Raw genomic sequence first — 17,245 nt, forward strand, 5'->3', positions numbered from 1 at the left:
GGTCAGTGTGTCTCTTAAGGCGATTGAGTATTTTTCTAATCTATCCAGTATTTTTGGCTGCATCATCCTGCATTATATGAGATGGTTCTGCTTCATCTTCCCTTTCAGAGAATGATCTGATTAGGAAATACAGAGCCAAAGTTACTGTCATCTTATGTTAGGAAATCCTAAAAGGAGGTGAGCATAAATAAATAAATAAAAAATCATGTGAAAAGAGAAAATCTTTTTTTACTCACAAATACTGTATGGTGTAAGTTGTAGAGATATATTTTAGGGCTAGTTTTGGCAATACATTTAGCAAATTAGGGCTAAATTACAAGTTTGAACAACCCACTAACTACACCCACTGTCATTGCCAATCAATCATACCATGACCCAGGTCTTGCGCAATTCACATTGAAATTTACCCAAGTCATACCCTGATTCTTCTTTTTTTTTTTTAAGATAATTTTTTGGGGCTTTTCTGCCTTTAATTTTGACAGGACAGCTAGGTGAGAAAGGGGAGAGAGGGGGGAGACATGCAGAAAATCGTCACAGGTCAGATTCGAACCCTGGACCTCTGCGTCGAGGCATAAACCTCTAAATATACGTGCGCCTGCTCTACCCACTGAGTCAACCTGGCCGCGTCTTACCCTGATTTAACCCACCTGGCGAGCGAGCAGATTGAGGAGGCACCCATTCAAACACACAGTCGACCTGGGTATAACCCTGGTTGGGCCATTGGTGTGAAAGGGGTATAATATATTAATATAAGCAGGGCGCCCCCCGTCACAGCACCAAGCTGTTACACTATTTCAGACCACTAGATGTCATCAACAGACCTGAGTCTGTGGTTTTAATTCAGTATGAGAGTCTGAGATCATTTGTACTATAGTAACAAAGATGATTGTGTGATCATACACAATTTTTTTCCATTAGACAAAAAATAAATAAATAAATAAATGAGGTCATGACAGAAAAACCATCAGAGACTTTGTTTATTGTTGCATATTTAAACTGTCAACTCACTCGCTCCAAAAACAAGCATCCAAAATAAATCCAGTTTCTCTTCGAAGCAGAAGATGCCGAAAAACACAAAGACACATCAGACCTCACATCCCAACAAGTGGTTTACTGTGAGGCCGTCACTAAGATGTGCTTCAGCAAAGACATCTGCATTTGGAGAGCAACTAGAATTCATTTTTTACTACAAATCCCTTCATATACAATGTTGAGCGTTCTATAAAAAAATAATCATACAGGAATATCAGACAGACAGAAGGGGGGGGGGGGGGGGACGTAAACTCCCAAAGGTTGACAAAACAGCTAATGGTGTGCATTATTGTTTTTCAAACCCAAATCGGTAATGTTGGTCATTATTTCGGATGTCCTGCACATCTGGGCTTTGTGATTATGTCTTCTCACACTGTCACAGAAGTTATTTGGTCAAATCCGTTATTTCCAGATAGAAAAAAAAAACAGTCATATGGTTTTACAACCACCTGTCAAGGCCGAGTCGTGTACAAATTGGTAAATTGGTAAAAAAGGGTCGGTTCACCCAAATTCTCAGTAGCTGGTTCATCTCTAGCCAAGCAGATGGTTTTGCTCAAGTTGGAAAAGATCCGTCTGAGATGTCAATTTGTGCCGCAACTGTTTGTTGTGCTCAGGTTTACAGCTGCAAATATTTCCAGAAATATCGTCTCCGTTTTCATTTGGACTATTTCTTTACTACAAAGAAGTTCCAATGACAACTGTTGACAGTGTTTTAGGCGGTTGATCTACAGTGACTAGGACATTTTCAGTGCTGCGAGCACCACAAACAAGACTCCCATTTACCTGAAGGTGGACGCAGAAATGTCGAGCACGTAAAACAGAACATATCTGCATGGCTACATACCACCAGAGGTATTGTTATTTGGGTGAACCGACCCACTACAAAAAAAAACATATACACGTGTCTATATCCGGTCTAATTTCTCACTCAGGAACTCCTCCACGCTGTCTGTGTTCCACTTGAGGATGCTGAGTTCCTCAGCGATGTTCCCGTTATCGTCCAAAAGCTTTAGTACAGGATCTGAGCCCCTCACGTACTGCAGGGTGGGATGGGAGAGAAACAGAGTTTGCTATTAACACTAATAACAAAATAGTCAGAGAAACGTTTGGGAGTCATTTGACAGTTGGATTTCTCTTTAAACTGCATCTGGCAAGAAAAAAAAAAAAAGAAAGAAGCTATTTCAATGTGTGTAATTATGAGATGATATCATCATCGTTCATGATCCCTACCTTGACCTGAAGACCCTTGAACATCTTCGGCTTGTCACTCCTGACAAAAGCTGAGGAGATAAAAAAAATAAATAAACATAGGTGAGACAAATATCAGGCACCCAATTAGCCTATTTCAGTACTGAGGTCTGTAAGTAGTGACAACTGCAAAAACCTCTCAGGAATGCAGCGTTAACAGCGGCGGAGACAACTGAGAACACAGGAAGGCTACAGCTGAAGTAAACAAACGGGCGGCCATATGGCACAGACAGGGCTCCAGACGTCCACCCCCCCCCCACCCATACCGACTCCATCAACAGAACCCGACACTCAATTTACCAAATGTTACACTGAGCAGTAGATGGGAGCTCTGCTCCCAAGACACAGAGGATCGACAACTTCAAAAGCTGGTTTGAGAAAAGAAAAAAAAGACGGCCCTCAGGCATCATGATGAAATAAAAAAAGAAATAAAAGAAATATCAAGGTTAGAATCACAAATGGGGACGCTTGGTGAGGGGCCTTTGGTGTGATGCTGAAAGTCTCCTTTAGAGCTGGGATTCTTGGCGGCACTTTTATGACGCTCTGGCTTGGGACCGATTTGGCGTCATTAAAAAACAAACAAAACAATTACGTTTAACTGACACGCGCCACAAGAACGGGACATTTATAGTCTATAAATATAGACTCACCCTAGCGGCAGCAAATTTAATTTGCAGCCGGGGGGCTTGCGAGCTGGAAAAACCAAACTCTGGTCAGGCCAATCACATCGTGTATAGAGTCGGTGGGCGGGCTTATGGCTGCTGCTGGCGAACAGCGGTCTTTCGAATCGGCCTTGGAAGACTTGGAGTTAAGCTTTTCTTTGAGAAAAGAACAAAAAACGGCACTGAAGTCTTTCTTAAAAAAGGAAGATGTGTTCGGAGTTTTGCCGACCGGATACGGCAAAAGTTTAATCTATCAACTAGCGTTGCTCTGCCTGGTTGTAGCTCTATCCTATTGCGTGCAGAGGGAATCTGACAGACAACCGTTTATCCCGCCCCTCGGATTGAGCCCTGCCAATGGTGAGCTCCCAGACCCAACATCTTGATGTTGGGTCTGTCTTGTCAGGCTAGGGCATTTAGGTTTAGGAAGAGATCTTGGGTGGGGTTACAAAATGTAGGTTTGAGTGACAGTTGGGTTAAGGAAAAGCTTCTGGAAAATGTGCGTTTCAGTGACAGGTTCAGGGCTGCACGATATGAGGAAAATATGCGGTAACGTTGTCGAATACCGCGATAACGATATTAACTTGCAATAAATAAAACAAATATTAAAATGCACTCAGTTCTGCATTTCCTGCTGCTTTCAGTATTTTGCTGCAATACAACAAATTGCTTGCTGAATTTAAAACAAATGAAAGGAAAATCATTTCCAACATTCTTGGAGTTCTCAAATTGAATATAAAAAAAAGGCAGCACTAGTTGCAGCCTTTCACGGTGTGTTTATTGCACTAGTTGATATTATGATGACAATAAAAAAAAAAATATATTATATATATATATATATATATATATATTTTGTGCAGCCCTAGTTAGGTTTAGGAAAAGATCATGGAAAAATGTACGTTTCAGTGACATTAGGCGTTAGGTTTAGGGTAGTCTAGATCCAAGATGTTTCATTTCCGGGATTGCTCCGTTGCCGCCGGAAATTCCACCAGATGTCCCTCTTTTCGGCTGGATGCCCGTTACCTTCCTCTTTCTTTGTGTTGGCATTCCAAACTCCGGTGGATTTCTGAGGACTATGGTTAAATGCTCCTCAGATCTCTGCAGGGTAAATCCAGACAGCTAGCTAGACTATCTGTCCAATCGGAGTTTTCTTTCGCATGACTAAACAACTTTTGAACGTACACATGTTCCACCAAAACAAGTTCCTTCCCGAGGCTATTTTGCAGAGGAACCGTGGCTCCGTCCGGTGCTTAGCGCCGCCCATGACGGATTGTGATTGGTTTAAAGAAAAGCCAATAAACCAGAGCACGTTTTTCTCCCATCCCGGAATGCTGGGTGGACTAGCCAGACCCTCCCTACGCAGCGCTGTGGAGGAAGTTCTGGCAAAGAGAGACCAGGTTTACGAAAAGATCCTGGTTGGGGGTTACAAAATGCACATTTCGGTGACATGCGGGACACAAACCCCGGTCTCTTGGGTGAAAGTCCTGTGTCATTTGACCAATCCAACCAACGTCCTTTGGCTTTGCTAGCTGACGCTGAGAGCCACTGACCAAGCGTCCCCATATGACAAGTGAGGAATGAGAAGTCAAGTCAATTTATTTATAGAGCACATTTAAAACCAACCTAGGCTGAACAAAGTGCTGTACAAAGTGATATTATGTTATAAAAAACAAAAAGGAAGACAATAAAAATACAGACACAATGAACATACATACAAACAACACACTTCTATACAAATGTCCCGAAACTAAATCATACGCCAAAGAATAAAAATGTGTTTTAAGACGAGACTTAAAAGATCTCGGCAGGAGAGGAGGACCTAATATGAATGGGAAATTTGTTCCAGAGTCTCGGGGCCACAACGGAGAAGGCACGATCACCCTTTGTTTTCATCCGAGACTGTGGAATAGCTAAAAAGGAACCGATTAGACGATCTTAGGTTGCTGGAGGAGTGATGTAGGGTAAGGAGATCAGCAATACCGGTATATAAAGAGGCCAAACCATGTAATGCCTTAAAATCAAGTAACATTACCTTAAAATTGATTCTATATTTGACCGGTAACCAGTGAAGCGAAGCCAATAGCGGGGAGAGAAGGGGTTGTATAATCATGTTCCAACAGAGAACTCACCTTGGACTTGAGGGAACCTCCCCAGTTTTCATCCACACACCTCAAGGATGGCCCCGGCGTAGAGCTGTGTGCAGAAAGACACATGTCAGGTAGTCCATGAGGAGTCGTTCCCTCCCCCCACCATCAATGCTGCACACATTGAGAGCACGGGCTGTGGCCCTGCTGGTGGGAGGATGTCTGGCCTGGAGGAGTAATTTGATTCAGGCAGACCGATTCATAAACGTGTCCAGGCGACTCCTTGGGGGTCATTAAACTGTGAGGCTGTGCATATGGAGCAGGGCTGATGGATGGCGGTTTGCGCAGGGCTCACTTGTAATCAAACCGCCAGCACCAATATACAATAAGTTACAGGAAATTGGCGTGTCACAGCAGTATTTTCAAGGGCATGCTCTGCTCAGCGTTTCGGGGAGGAGAGCTGTAAATGGCCTGGTTGGCTGGTTCACGCAGCGAATTAAATTACATGTGCAAAGCTAAGAGTCTCCCCTTTTCCTGCCTTTCTTTTGTCTATCTGTAAACAATCCAGCGCTGCTGAAATTAAATAGCCGTGCTTTTCATTTTACCACACATGGCAGAACGGAGACAAGTTTCCGACTCGGTTGAGAGCAGGAAAATATGAAGCACAACGATAGGCCTAAAACATTGAAAAACATGGCGACCCCTCTGCGTCGCCGCGAACCCCCCCTCCGAGCCCTCCGCTGTAGCTCGACGTGCTCCTCCAAAAATGTGTAACTTTGCATCGAGGCGACGCAGACCACAAGGACTGTGATCGGTCAACTCGTCCTGTGTGTCGTTAGTCGGTGTCTCAAGCAGCCTACTGTGGGGAGTAGCAACATGCTAGTTCACCGACATCAGCTTTGCAAATAACCTCAGACACATTTTGGTTAATGACGGGGTTATCCGTTCGTAAAGTGTCTATATGTCAGCAACGTTTTCAAATTAGCTGGTTAATGTCACAGGTCACAAACAAGACTACATAATTTATAACAATAATTTCCTAAAACAGATTTGAGCAAACGATGCTCCAACAGGAGGAAATGGTGCATTTGTTGACCATTTTCAGCCGCAGAGCTGTTGTGCTTGGCTACACAGGCAATACTTGGGCTCCGCAGAGAAGCAGACATTCGAAAATGAGTAACCAAGATGCCCTCCATGCTCAGTGAATCTTACTAATTGACAAGGCTGCGCAATAAGCCATTTCTCAGAGGGTTTAATGATACGGCACTAATGTCAAATTGAGAGACTGAAAGAATTCTTAAGGCAGATAATTGTTGCTGTCTGAGGAGAAAACGTGCTTAGTGACAATACCATTTCTACTGGTACCCTCAGACAGCCCATCGCTCTTCTAAGTGACATTTTCACTCAAACCGCGAGGAGGAAGAGGAGTAATCTTTCCTCCAAGTGTCTGCCTGAAAACAGAGTTATCATCAAGAGGTTTAATGAGGTGCGCACTTCACTTTCCCAAGGTCCTGTTGCTAGGATACCACACACACTCTGGGGGCTTTTGCTCAATCAAAGAAGATCTACATTGTTTTTCCACCATCACTTGACTCAGTAAGTAGCCCTTTTCAAGGCGGGATTGATGTGTTGTTATTCCTCCTTGCCGCTGTGTATAAAAAAGGTACGGACACGGAATTGGAGGACAGAGTTGGGACGGACGGGCACGCACACACACACACACGCGCACACACGCACACACGCACACACACGCACGCACACCCCCCCTTGGTTCAGTGTAAAAAAAAAAATAATAATAAAAAAAAGGTCAGAGAGCCCAGCATGGACTCCTTTTTAATTTGATGTAATCACCAGAGCAATGAGTGCAAAGTCACCCCTCCCTGTTAGTTACAGAGTGGTTGTTGCTGCAAAACTTGATAAATGAACCCATGGGGAGTGTCACACCGGGGTTAAGGAGCCTCGACTCTGAACATCAGAGAGAAAGATCGAGACGGACAGCTACTGACAGGGTTTGTGTGTGGCAGCTCAGATCAGACGCACAGCTGCAAACACTGTCAACAGACCCAGTGACAGGGAGGCTAAAACTAGGTTGTTTTTAGGAGCAGCTCAAACGCTGTCAATAAATGTGACACATTCTGACACAGGGGTCCTCAGTGCTACTATCCACTGTGAAGCCTGTCATCTGTAAAACTCAGTAAAGGACTAGAGACAGCATACAGATCAGCTCGAGGCCCCACAATTAATAGACGGTCTGTTGTGCATCATCTAATTTGTCAAGTCTCAGTCATGCAGCTCAGAATAACAATAAGTGCCTTTTATTTGATCATTTTACCGCATGAACATAGTTTCTGGTTCCACTTCCTCCATTCTCACTTAACCGTAGGGCTGGGACCATATGCTTTTGTCACGATTTGATCATTTCACGAAACACGGGTGCCGATTCGATTTGTATTGCGTTATTTGTTAGTCTTAGTCAATAGTATTGCAACTTCCTTTTCCTTCTTTAAGGAAAGCTACATTTGAAAAATACACTTCTAGAGACAATATATCATGAGACCTTCCTAAAAACTAATTGTTTTCTAAGAAGAATCCACATCCCATGTCAGTCAGTCTGACGTTTATATATTTAACATAACATGGGTTTTCGGCATTTTCTTCTTTGGTCCGTTTTGCTGGAAACGGATATGATGTAGTTGCCGTCAGTGGTACCGTATAAACAGAAAATATGAAGTTGAATCATTGGGCAAAAATAAATAAATATGGTTTCTAAAGAAAAGAACCGATTTTACAAATCGTCGCCAAAAAAAAAACATGATGCATACGATCCGATTTTACCGGATCGTATGTATATCGTACGAATCTCCTATTAAAAAGGTATTTGCAAAACGCTCCTCGCTGCATCTGAATCTAGACAGGCAATTACTTTCTGTGTGCCTACTCCCTGGAGCTCTGTTGTTTTCTGTTGTTCCCTTTACCTTGCGCGCTTCCATCTGGGCCTCCTGCTGGCAGCACTGCCCGCAGTCAGGCTGGAGCTTGTTGAGGCTGAACTCCCCGAGCAGGTCACAGGAGCTGCACAGCAGGTTGCTGGAGAAGCCCAGCTCCCTGCATGCCTCAGACGACAGATCGGCACCATACGCCGACAGCTGGAGAGAGGAAGGAGGAGATAAGAGTCCCACGGAGAGGGAAAAATAATAAGCCAGGGCTTAATAAAGTGCTTACTCCTCATATGCAGGTGTGTGAGGATAAAAAAGCCTCATGTCTAGGGCTGGGTATTGTTCAAAAATGTCCGATACCGGTACAGATACCGTGACTTTGATACCGGTTCCTAAACGATACTTTTCTTCGATACCAATTTTATAAAACAAAAAGAAATAACATTACGGCACAAATCTTTTCATTCATATTTCACACTTAGAGTTTTTCCTGCTTGTGTAACGTTAGGCAGCCAATCAGCAGCATTATTAGATCATGGTAGAAGCATGCTGCGTGCTTATTGGCTCACTGATGCTGATGAGATTTACTCCTTAGGTATTGAATGACGAGGCATTTTTTTCAATACTCGATACACTTTAGAGGTAATTCGGTCGGTGCCTAGAAAGTATACCCAGCCCTACTTATGTCACTGATAAAAAAAGAAGCCTGAAATTAGGAATTGAGACTGAATAATTGTGAATAAAGTGCAATAGAATCCTTGTATGTAGTGCTGCAAGTAACTGTAATGCTAAAACTACCATTTCATCATCTATGATCTACAAAGTTGGTGTTCAATAATCAAACATTTGTGACATCTTAAGAGTACTTGAAGATGTACTTGTAGAGTGACCAACAGACAAAAAGAACAATTGATAAGAACATTAATTTGATTTGGGATATTGAAAGAAACTGTAGTCGGCAAATATTAACTATATCAATTAACTTTTTGGTACAAGGATCTAATTGTCTCATTAACAGGATGTTTCAGTCTGAGGTGTGTTCATGCTCTTTGCTGCTAAAGTAACTAAAGTAGAAATACCCTGGTGTCAGTGAATACACAGAGGACTCAGCTGAGGTTGCTAGGTGCCTTGTTTTTCCTTGACAGGCCAGTTAATAAAGACTACTAGATACATTTGACCTGATCGGTTTTTGCTTTCAGGATTCCGGAAACCTTGGTCCTCTAATGTTTAATTAGCCTATAATTATAAAAAATAAATAAATAAAAAAGTCCATTCCAAGCAAATATTGAGACGTTCAATGACCGTTGTTTGAACGTCGAATCAAGACGTCCGCGTTATGGTTAAAAAACGAAAATCGTGCCTAGGTCGTGACGTTACCTGGCCGCCTGTTGGACTGGACGTCCTTCCGGGACGATCTAGCAACGTAGAATTAAGTCGGTACCACCAGCTAAGTCTAAAATAGTAAAGTTATCTTTGTAATCACAACTTATTGTCAATAAGGAGTTTGACAAGTCTTCATACAATTCTTACTTTAGTTTTTTTTGTTTTTTAGAAGCTAAAGTCTGACTGGACTGGATTATTCGACGTGGAAACAACGTCACAATCTGGCCGTTGACCTCATAACCAAGTTGCCGTTTTTGGCTAGGGACACGATGTCACCGTCCGCCCAAAACATAGACACCGAACGAGGAGGCTTCACTTCCCCATCATGTTTTGAGGATAAGCCACGTCATTTTGAAGCTCCGGCTTCATCAAGATGCGGCTCACAAACCGAAACATAACGTTAGACAGCAGGAAGCTTCGCCAACCGCTTAGCTATGTGACATATAAAGCACTACTGACTGCGCCGACAATTGCCCATTTTCAGTGTTAATAAACTCACCGTTTGTAAAAGCGAGAGAAGCCACAGGAGATACACCTCTCCCGACATTTTAGAGCCTGCTTTGTTAGCCAATTCTACTCCGAGGACCCCTTTATTTATCGGAGGGCTGCCCCCATCGCGCCTGATCGTTAAACTTCTTAACTGATCATTTGTTTTCCCAAAACTGTTCGACGTCTGCTGACATAACATCGTTCACATAGTTAGTTATATCAATGTTTCTATAAATGATTAAGTAATTTCGAAGAATTACATTTCATTTATATGTTTCTTGAGTTTTGGCATATTCCAAAGTCGACTCAAAATATCTTCTTCGCCTCTGCTGCCACCACGGTTCAAAAAGAAGTGCGACACCTGCTGTCCGAGTTCAGCTCAGTTTGTGAAAATTGTCCAATCCGGTTTGAACAGACACATTGTCGACGAATAGAAAGCTTCAGCCTTGTGGTGGACTGTTGATACATCCAATAGCCTAAGTGGTAGTAATGTAGTCTGTCCGTGGTGCGAAGGTGGACACACACTGGATGGGTCAAGAGGAAAGCGCTACATGGGGGACGCAGGCGACAGCGGCTGGTAACGATACCACCGCTCCTACATCCCGGAGAGACTAATTCGCACTGTGGAGAAAGCTCTAGGGCTTTACGACGCTCCGCTTTTGGGAATTGACTTTATAAAAATAACCAAGCAGAGCATGAACACGTCGCGTTTGAGGTAACGAGAGGATTTCAACACTGGGAGATATCCACACACACAGAGGGAGAGAGGGCCATGCTCAGATACTCCGCCGCTTTGTAATCACCGTCGTCGCTGTGTGTGTGTGTATGTGTGTGTGTTTCCAGTGACTCATTCTCTGAGCATGGACTGACCCAATCCCTCTCTGGATGATTTGATGGGGCTACTCAGAGTCATGATGCCGCCCAAGTTGCAGCTTCTGGCGCTGCTGGCGTTCGCAGTGGCCATGTTCTTCTTGGAGAACCAGATCCAGAAGCTGGAGGAGTCCCGGGGGAAGCTCGGTAAGTTTTAAGGAGCTGCAGCTCGATCACATCCCGTCACAACACTCCAGGAACACCGCAGGCTGGGAGTGAGGTATCTCTTGGGTCACTCTGTATGTGCATCACCATAGTTGTGCATTTGTGTGCTTAAAGAGCAGCACATAATCCACCACAAATGCTTCATCACACAGCCTACGGAATGTTAAATGATGCCGTCCTGCTGAACTGTGCATGACCAATCCGAGGATTTGTAGTAATGTAATGCAGATAGCATCTGTCTCTCATCCTTATGTGTGCAATGCAGTGTGAGATTGAGGGGGTGCTGCTATATTCAGCCTGTTGCCCCGTGGCAGTGAGTTTGTGTTTTTATACTTTAGATCAGCAGATAACATGTTATTTTCATTATTGGTTAATCTGAGAATTATGTTTCGGATGTGATTAATCGTTAGGTCTATGCAATGTCAAAACATTGGGAATTGCCCATCAGTTTTCCAAAGCCCAATAAGAGTCTTTTGTCTTCGTTGTGTACAACCAGTAGTCCAAAACCCCAAGATATTCAGTTTATAATTATTTGGGGGAAAAAAACTGAGAAAAGCAGCAAATCCTTCAAACATTTGAGAAGCTGGAACTGGGGCATTTTTGGCTTTTCTGCTTGAAAAATTAACCTAACATAACTGATTTTTTTTAATAGTTGCGGATACATTTCCTGTCATTGACTAATTGATAAATAGATACATTTTTGAGATTGATAATAGCTAACGGCTAATTTAAAAGTATAGGACAAGGTGTGGCAATACAAAAGTATCAATTGAAGTGCTGTCCAAACCTTTTCTATGAAGTAGGCCTATAGGACATGCAAGCTGGTGGTTCTGGAGTCACACTGAAAGGTGGGATGCTCAGTGATCAGTATATAGTATATTGCAGTGCTTTTAGAACTATCAAGGGACCTCTTTTTGTTTAAAGTAAGTTTTAGTGATATTCTGCATGCATGGGGACGCCACCCTGCTGCCCCTTTACCAAACTCTCTCCTATGATTGAAACGTGACCGGCGCTGCGTTCAAATCTCATTGCGAACTCCCATCAGGGGCTCACTCCTAATAAAGATCTGGGACATTGCAGGATTATCTCTCTGGTGCCTCCGCTGTGGGGGGGGGTGTTTCAAGGAGCAGCAGAGCGGTGCAGACACATCTGAGGGTGCAGCCAGCCAGCGTACCTCAGGGGTTCAAACGCCACCTCTTGTACTTTTTGATGAAAGTGGGAGCCTGCCACTGAAGACAGGGAGCATTTTTTTTTTTTTTTTTACAGCAGACATTTTTGACACGTTAGAGCAGGAAAAGCACAGGTGTAATCAATAACATTAAAAATGGCTGCAGTGAATTCCATCTAGGCGAGGCACTTCCAGAGTCCTTGTATTATGCATGCTGGTTCATCCAATGGCTTACAGGAACATTTAAAGGACAATTCCGGCGCAAAACGAACCTAGGGGTTAATAACAGATATGTACCCACTCGATCGCTCTCTGGGACATGTTTTCATGCTAATCGAATGTGTTTGAAACAAGCTAGAGCGGACCGCTGATTAGCTTACAACGCTAGTATTCCGGGCTCAGGGAAAGTAAAAAAAATAAATCGCTTATTATACCACTAAAAAGGCTCAAAATATCACCACACTTCAACGGTAGCATAATGAGGGTCCCTAAATGTTAACCGAAGCATTGAGAACATTGTAAGCGTACAGACAGTTTATTCAAAAGATAGTTTAGAACGACAGTAGCTCCCAAGACGGCGGCCGCCTGTATACGAGAACGCGACTGTCTTTATAATCTATCTTTTTAATAAACTGTCTGTACACTTACAATGTTCTCAATGCTTCGGTTAACATTTAGGGACCCTCATTATGCTACAGTTGAAGTGTGGTGATATTTTGAGCCTTTTTAGTGGTATAATAAGCGTTTTTTTTTTTTTTTAACTTTCCCTGAGCCCCGACTACTAGCGTTGTAAGCTAATCAGCGGTCCGCTCTAGCTTGTTTCAAGCTACAAACACATTCGATTAGCATGAAAACATGCACACATCTGTTATTAACCCCTAGGTTCGTTTTGCGCCGGAATTGTCCTTTTAATGGAACTGAGAAATCGTTACTTTTATTAGTAACACCTGTGCTATGACAACTGGAAATCGCTGCTGTGAAAAGGGCCCATTACATTTTAACTATGGCATATTTCAAAGGCCCTGCACACCCGCACAGGTGTCATTCTGGATGATTAGACCTCTGCTCAGGCTGACGTGTGTATCTATGCTGGGAAATATGAGGTCACCAAACTCTGTATTTATAAGGTGCAGCAAAACTAACAGGAGAGCCAAGGAGCTGTTATTCAAGCAGTCTGTACAGACTCACGCAGTTATGAGAAGAGGTCTAATTAGGCGTGTGTGAGTGTGTCTGTGAGGGTGAAAGTGGTGGTATTGACCGATATGGATTCTTTAGTGGCGATACCGATTTTCTTTTTCATCAGCCTTGCTGAGTGCCGATGACCGATACGGGCTGCCGATATTTGGAGCCGATACTGCTTTTGCTCCCTCAATTTACATCATGAAAATGTAAACCCTGCCACACTGGATTTTTTTTTTTCTTTTCGAAATCTGCTCTGCCATTTCATCTTACATTCATATCACCCAAATTATGTGTACAATGTGCATCATATGGATGGGTGCACTACATATGGTTAACCGTGCAAGGGTAAAAGGCTTTCATCAACAGCTACAACAAAGCCTTTATGATGCATTGCTTGCTGACATATTATAAGACAGATATAATCAGGTCATCGCAAAATGTCCTTTTGTTACATTTAAATAATTTAAGAAAACAACAAACCAGAAAAGTAGCCATTGAAATAAAGTGCTTGATTTGTAATGGTGCCATGGTGCTAGCGGTGGAGGGGTAGTGCACGTGAACTGCAGCGTCTCCAGCAACACTGAGCTGCCTGTCTGTAAATAATGCCGGGAAAAAACTATCGGCAACGCAGCAGCCGCGTATCGGCCAATGCCGATACACGTAAAAACGCTAATATCGGCCCGATATATCGGCCGGACGATTTATAATCGGTCTATCACTAGTGGTAGGCACTTCATTTTTGCCGTTGTTCCATAATAATCTTTAGCATAGCTTAGACTGGCCAATCACAGGTCGTTTTATGTTGATTGGCTAATCGGTTAATTAACTAACAACATTCAGCGCTAGTTCGGGCCTTAGATAGTTGATGTCATGCCACTTTTACTGGGATTACAGCTGTCGCGATGAGTCGATTCATTGATTTTGGGAGGAAATCTGCAACAGTTTTGATAATCAAGTAATGGTTTTAGTCATTTTTCTTTGTTTTCCATGTTTGTTTTCCTGGAGCTTACAGGTAGACGAGTAGACAGACTCTTTGTCAGATGAGTCAAAGATGAGGCTGTTTTGGAAAGTTTCCAGGCAAGATTGTGAATAAAATAGTTAATCGTCATCTTAATTGAATTAAGTGTCCCAGCTGAGTTTCCACATGCTGGAACAATCAGGAGTCCCGGGGGTATAGATGGCTATATTGGCCTGTTACGTGGTTTACTGCTGATGTAAAGGGATCTACACACACACACACTCCCGATATGCTGAAACAAAACCTGAGAGGCCTTTCCCCCGACTGCCCACCACCACGAGAATCTGTTGACTTGGCAGAAAGCGCTCTGATGGATGACTGGACTGAGCAGACGTCTGTATACTGGAGCTCTGAATTATGTGCTGCATAGCCAAATAGTTGTGACTGAGGCGTTCACAGACTCCATGCTGAAAGCCACGGGGCCGCTCACATTACCAGGTACGCCTGCTGCAGGGCCATCTGTGCAACAATACCCAGTGTAACAACCAGGACAAGTGGTGTCCAAACCCAAATCACATCTCCATGAAGGACTCTTACGAGATTAAAATGACTATATGTCCCCTTCCTGCGTCGTGTTTTTATCATTACAATATTTATTTAAAAAAAAAACAAAAAAAAAACAAGGCTGCCGTCTCAGCCAGAAGCTGAGTTTACAAGAATTTGAAAAATGTTAAGATTTGTGGCAAAATAAGAAACAGTTGCAACCCAGTGTCACGGCAGACACGTTTATCTCGTTTTTTTAACTAATGTATTTCAATGGGAAGCATCTTTCGTGATCACAGCATGACTACGGTAGCGAGTAGTATGAAATGCCGAAAATCCGCGCAGTGAGGTTGGTTGGGGTGGTGGATGGGTCAAACAACACAGGACTTTCACCCCAGAGACCGGGGATCGTGTCCCGGCGTGTGACGTTTCTTTTCCCCGTTGTTCTTTTCCTAAACACAACCGTCCCGTTGTTGTCCCGCATCCCCCCAAAAACGGCCGATCGTCTCCCGCGTGACGTCTTTTCCCCGTCCTTCTTTTTCCTAAACAGAACCTCCGTATAGATGCTTCCCATTACGTGCTGACCACCAGGAAAAAAAACACGAGATAAACGTGTCCGTGTACACGAATCAATAGATTAAAAATGACGTGACCATTTCACGAACTACCGTGAGACCGTGTTGACAGTTAGGCTACATACACAGTCAGCTTTTTTGCATGCTGTGGTTGTGTAAAACAACAACTGCAGACAAAGCAGGTGAAAAATTTCTACTTTTTACTCAAGTTGTCGTCAACTCGGGGGAAAAAACGTGTAGGTGTGTGTAGGGCTAGGCAATATATCGATATATGGATATCGTAATATGAGACTAGATATCGTCTTAGATTTTGGATATCGTAATATGACATAAGTGTTGTCTACTCCTGGTTTTTACAGTAAAATTGTTATTTTCTGAACTTTCCAGAAAGAAAAGTTCTATTATTTATTATATGCGTGCGTGCGTGTCTGTCTGTGTGTAGGATCCAAGCCCCGCGTCAGTCAAACACGCAGATAAATGACAGCAAAACGTGGTTGTTTTTACCACCGTGATAGTCTCTAGTTTTTTTCAGTTAAAGCGCTGCACATATAATGGTAGGAACACCTACAATGTTCACAATTAACTTCATGCGGGTTGGAATGGCCGGCGCCCTCTCCTCACAATGTGGGATGCTATTGCCTGACATGCAGGTAGAATCATTTCCCGCATTAGACGCCTCCCACAGAGCAGACAAGCTGTGATTTGCTTCCAAGCTAATCGTCGTCCCAAGGTTTCACTGAGAAGTTTCCTGCTTTACAATCATGCCGCGATGCAGTGTGTCCTGCTGTGGGCCTAATCTATTATTCGGACAGCATTTGTCTCCGCCTGCTCACCAGCAGTGCTGCCGCCTGGGTCAGTAACGCAGACTGACTGTGCAGGAATGGATGGGTGGAAGTTTATTCTAATAGAGAGCCACAAACAGGGATTCAGGGCCACTTTCCCTGTCAGGGTTGCCATTAACTCCTTCTCAGTCAATTTCAGACGCTCACCTTGAAGAAATGTCATGCTATTATTCTAAAGTCTAACACTGACATTCCTGCGTAATGTTTGCTATATAACAGGAGACGAATGCCTGATTTGAATTCAACGGTGATAAGATCTTCTCAACCGGTCAAAAAAAAGTCATCAATCACAATCAGTATGTACAAAAGGCCCTAACCAGAAGGGGTTTTCTGGTTCTTAAAAAGAACTGAAAAATAATTGTAAAGTCAAAGTGTGTACATGAGGGCCCGGTTAGAAAAACTTGTACAAAAAGGTGACTATCTCCATGTAGGGGATCATGTGGACACCTGCATGACTTGTAAAATGTACAGTGGTGCTCATAAGTTTATGAACCCATGCTAAAGTTGACTAAAAAGAGGAATATAAAAATCATCTTTTGGAAATTGATCTTAATGCCTTTTTAATTAAAAATATTTGGAAAAATCCAACCTTTTTAAGGACACCGATTTTCTTGTGAGTGAATAATGTATCGCAAATAAATAAATGTTCTTCCTTAAAATACAGTATGTAGCCCCACATCATCACATCCCCTTCACCATACCTAGAGATTGGCATGGGGTACTTTCCATAAAATCATCTCTCAATGCAAATCAAACCAGCTATTAGGCTAACTGAAACAAAACCATGCCAATCTCTAGGTATGGTGAAGGGGATGTGATGATGTGGGGGGGCTATTTTAATTCCAAAGGCCAAGGGAGCTTTATCAGGATCATAGTATCCTGGATCCATGAAATAACTGGCCTTTAAAAATAAAAATCTGCCTGCCTCTATGGGGATTTAACATAGAGGTGATACGATACATTATTCATTCTGAATCTTTTTAATTAAGGCATTAAGATCAGTTTCCAAAAGATGACTTTTTTTATTCCTCTTTTCAGTCAACTTTAGCATGGGTTCATAAACTTATGGTACTTAGATTCAAATAATATGATTTCCTCTGTTAATCTTTTGTAT

At 42.9% G+C, this 17,245-nt stretch overlaps 2 protein-coding genes across 3 annotated transcripts in view; one reads left to right on the forward strand and one right to left on the reverse strand.

Annotated features, from left to right (window-relative positions):
* Positions 1–959: 959 nt before the first annotated feature.
* Positions 960–9,949, reverse strand: selenof (selenoprotein F). The gene is made up of 5 exons (XM_078263436.1): positions 9,839–9,949; positions 7,999–8,166; positions 5,069–5,132; positions 2,263–2,312; positions 960–2,069 (listed from the first exon to the last, which is right to left on the reverse strand). The coding sequence occupies exons 1-5, from the start codon at positions 9,884–9,886 to the stop codon at positions 1,938–1,940; spliced, it is 462 nt and encodes a 153-aa protein (XP_078119562.1). The 5' UTR covers positions 9,887–9,949; the 3' UTR covers positions 960–1,937.
* Positions 9,950–10,236: 287 nt separating this feature from the next.
* hs2st1a (heparan sulfate 2-O-sulfotransferase 1a) overlaps positions 10,237–17,245 on the forward strand; it is a 29,749-nt gene continuing 22,740 nt past the window's right edge. The window contains exons 1-2 of one of the 2 annotated variants that reach the window (XM_078263432.1): positions 10,237–10,543; positions 10,672–10,845. In XM_078263432.1, the coding sequence (XP_078119558.1) occupies positions 10,722–10,845 (124 nt within the window). In that variant the 5' untranslated portion in view covers positions 10,237–10,543; positions 10,672–10,721. Of the gene's footprint in view, positions 10,846–17,245 lie in introns of both variants that reach the window. The other variant, XM_078263431.1, reaches the window with a different exon arrangement.

The sequence above is a fragment of the Sander vitreus genome, chromosome 12 (genome assembly GCF_031162955.1).
Source record: "Sander vitreus isolate 19-12246 chromosome 12, sanVit1, whole genome shotgun sequence".
Lineage (NCBI taxonomy): Eukaryota > Metazoa > Chordata > Actinopteri > Perciformes > Percidae > Sander > Sander vitreus.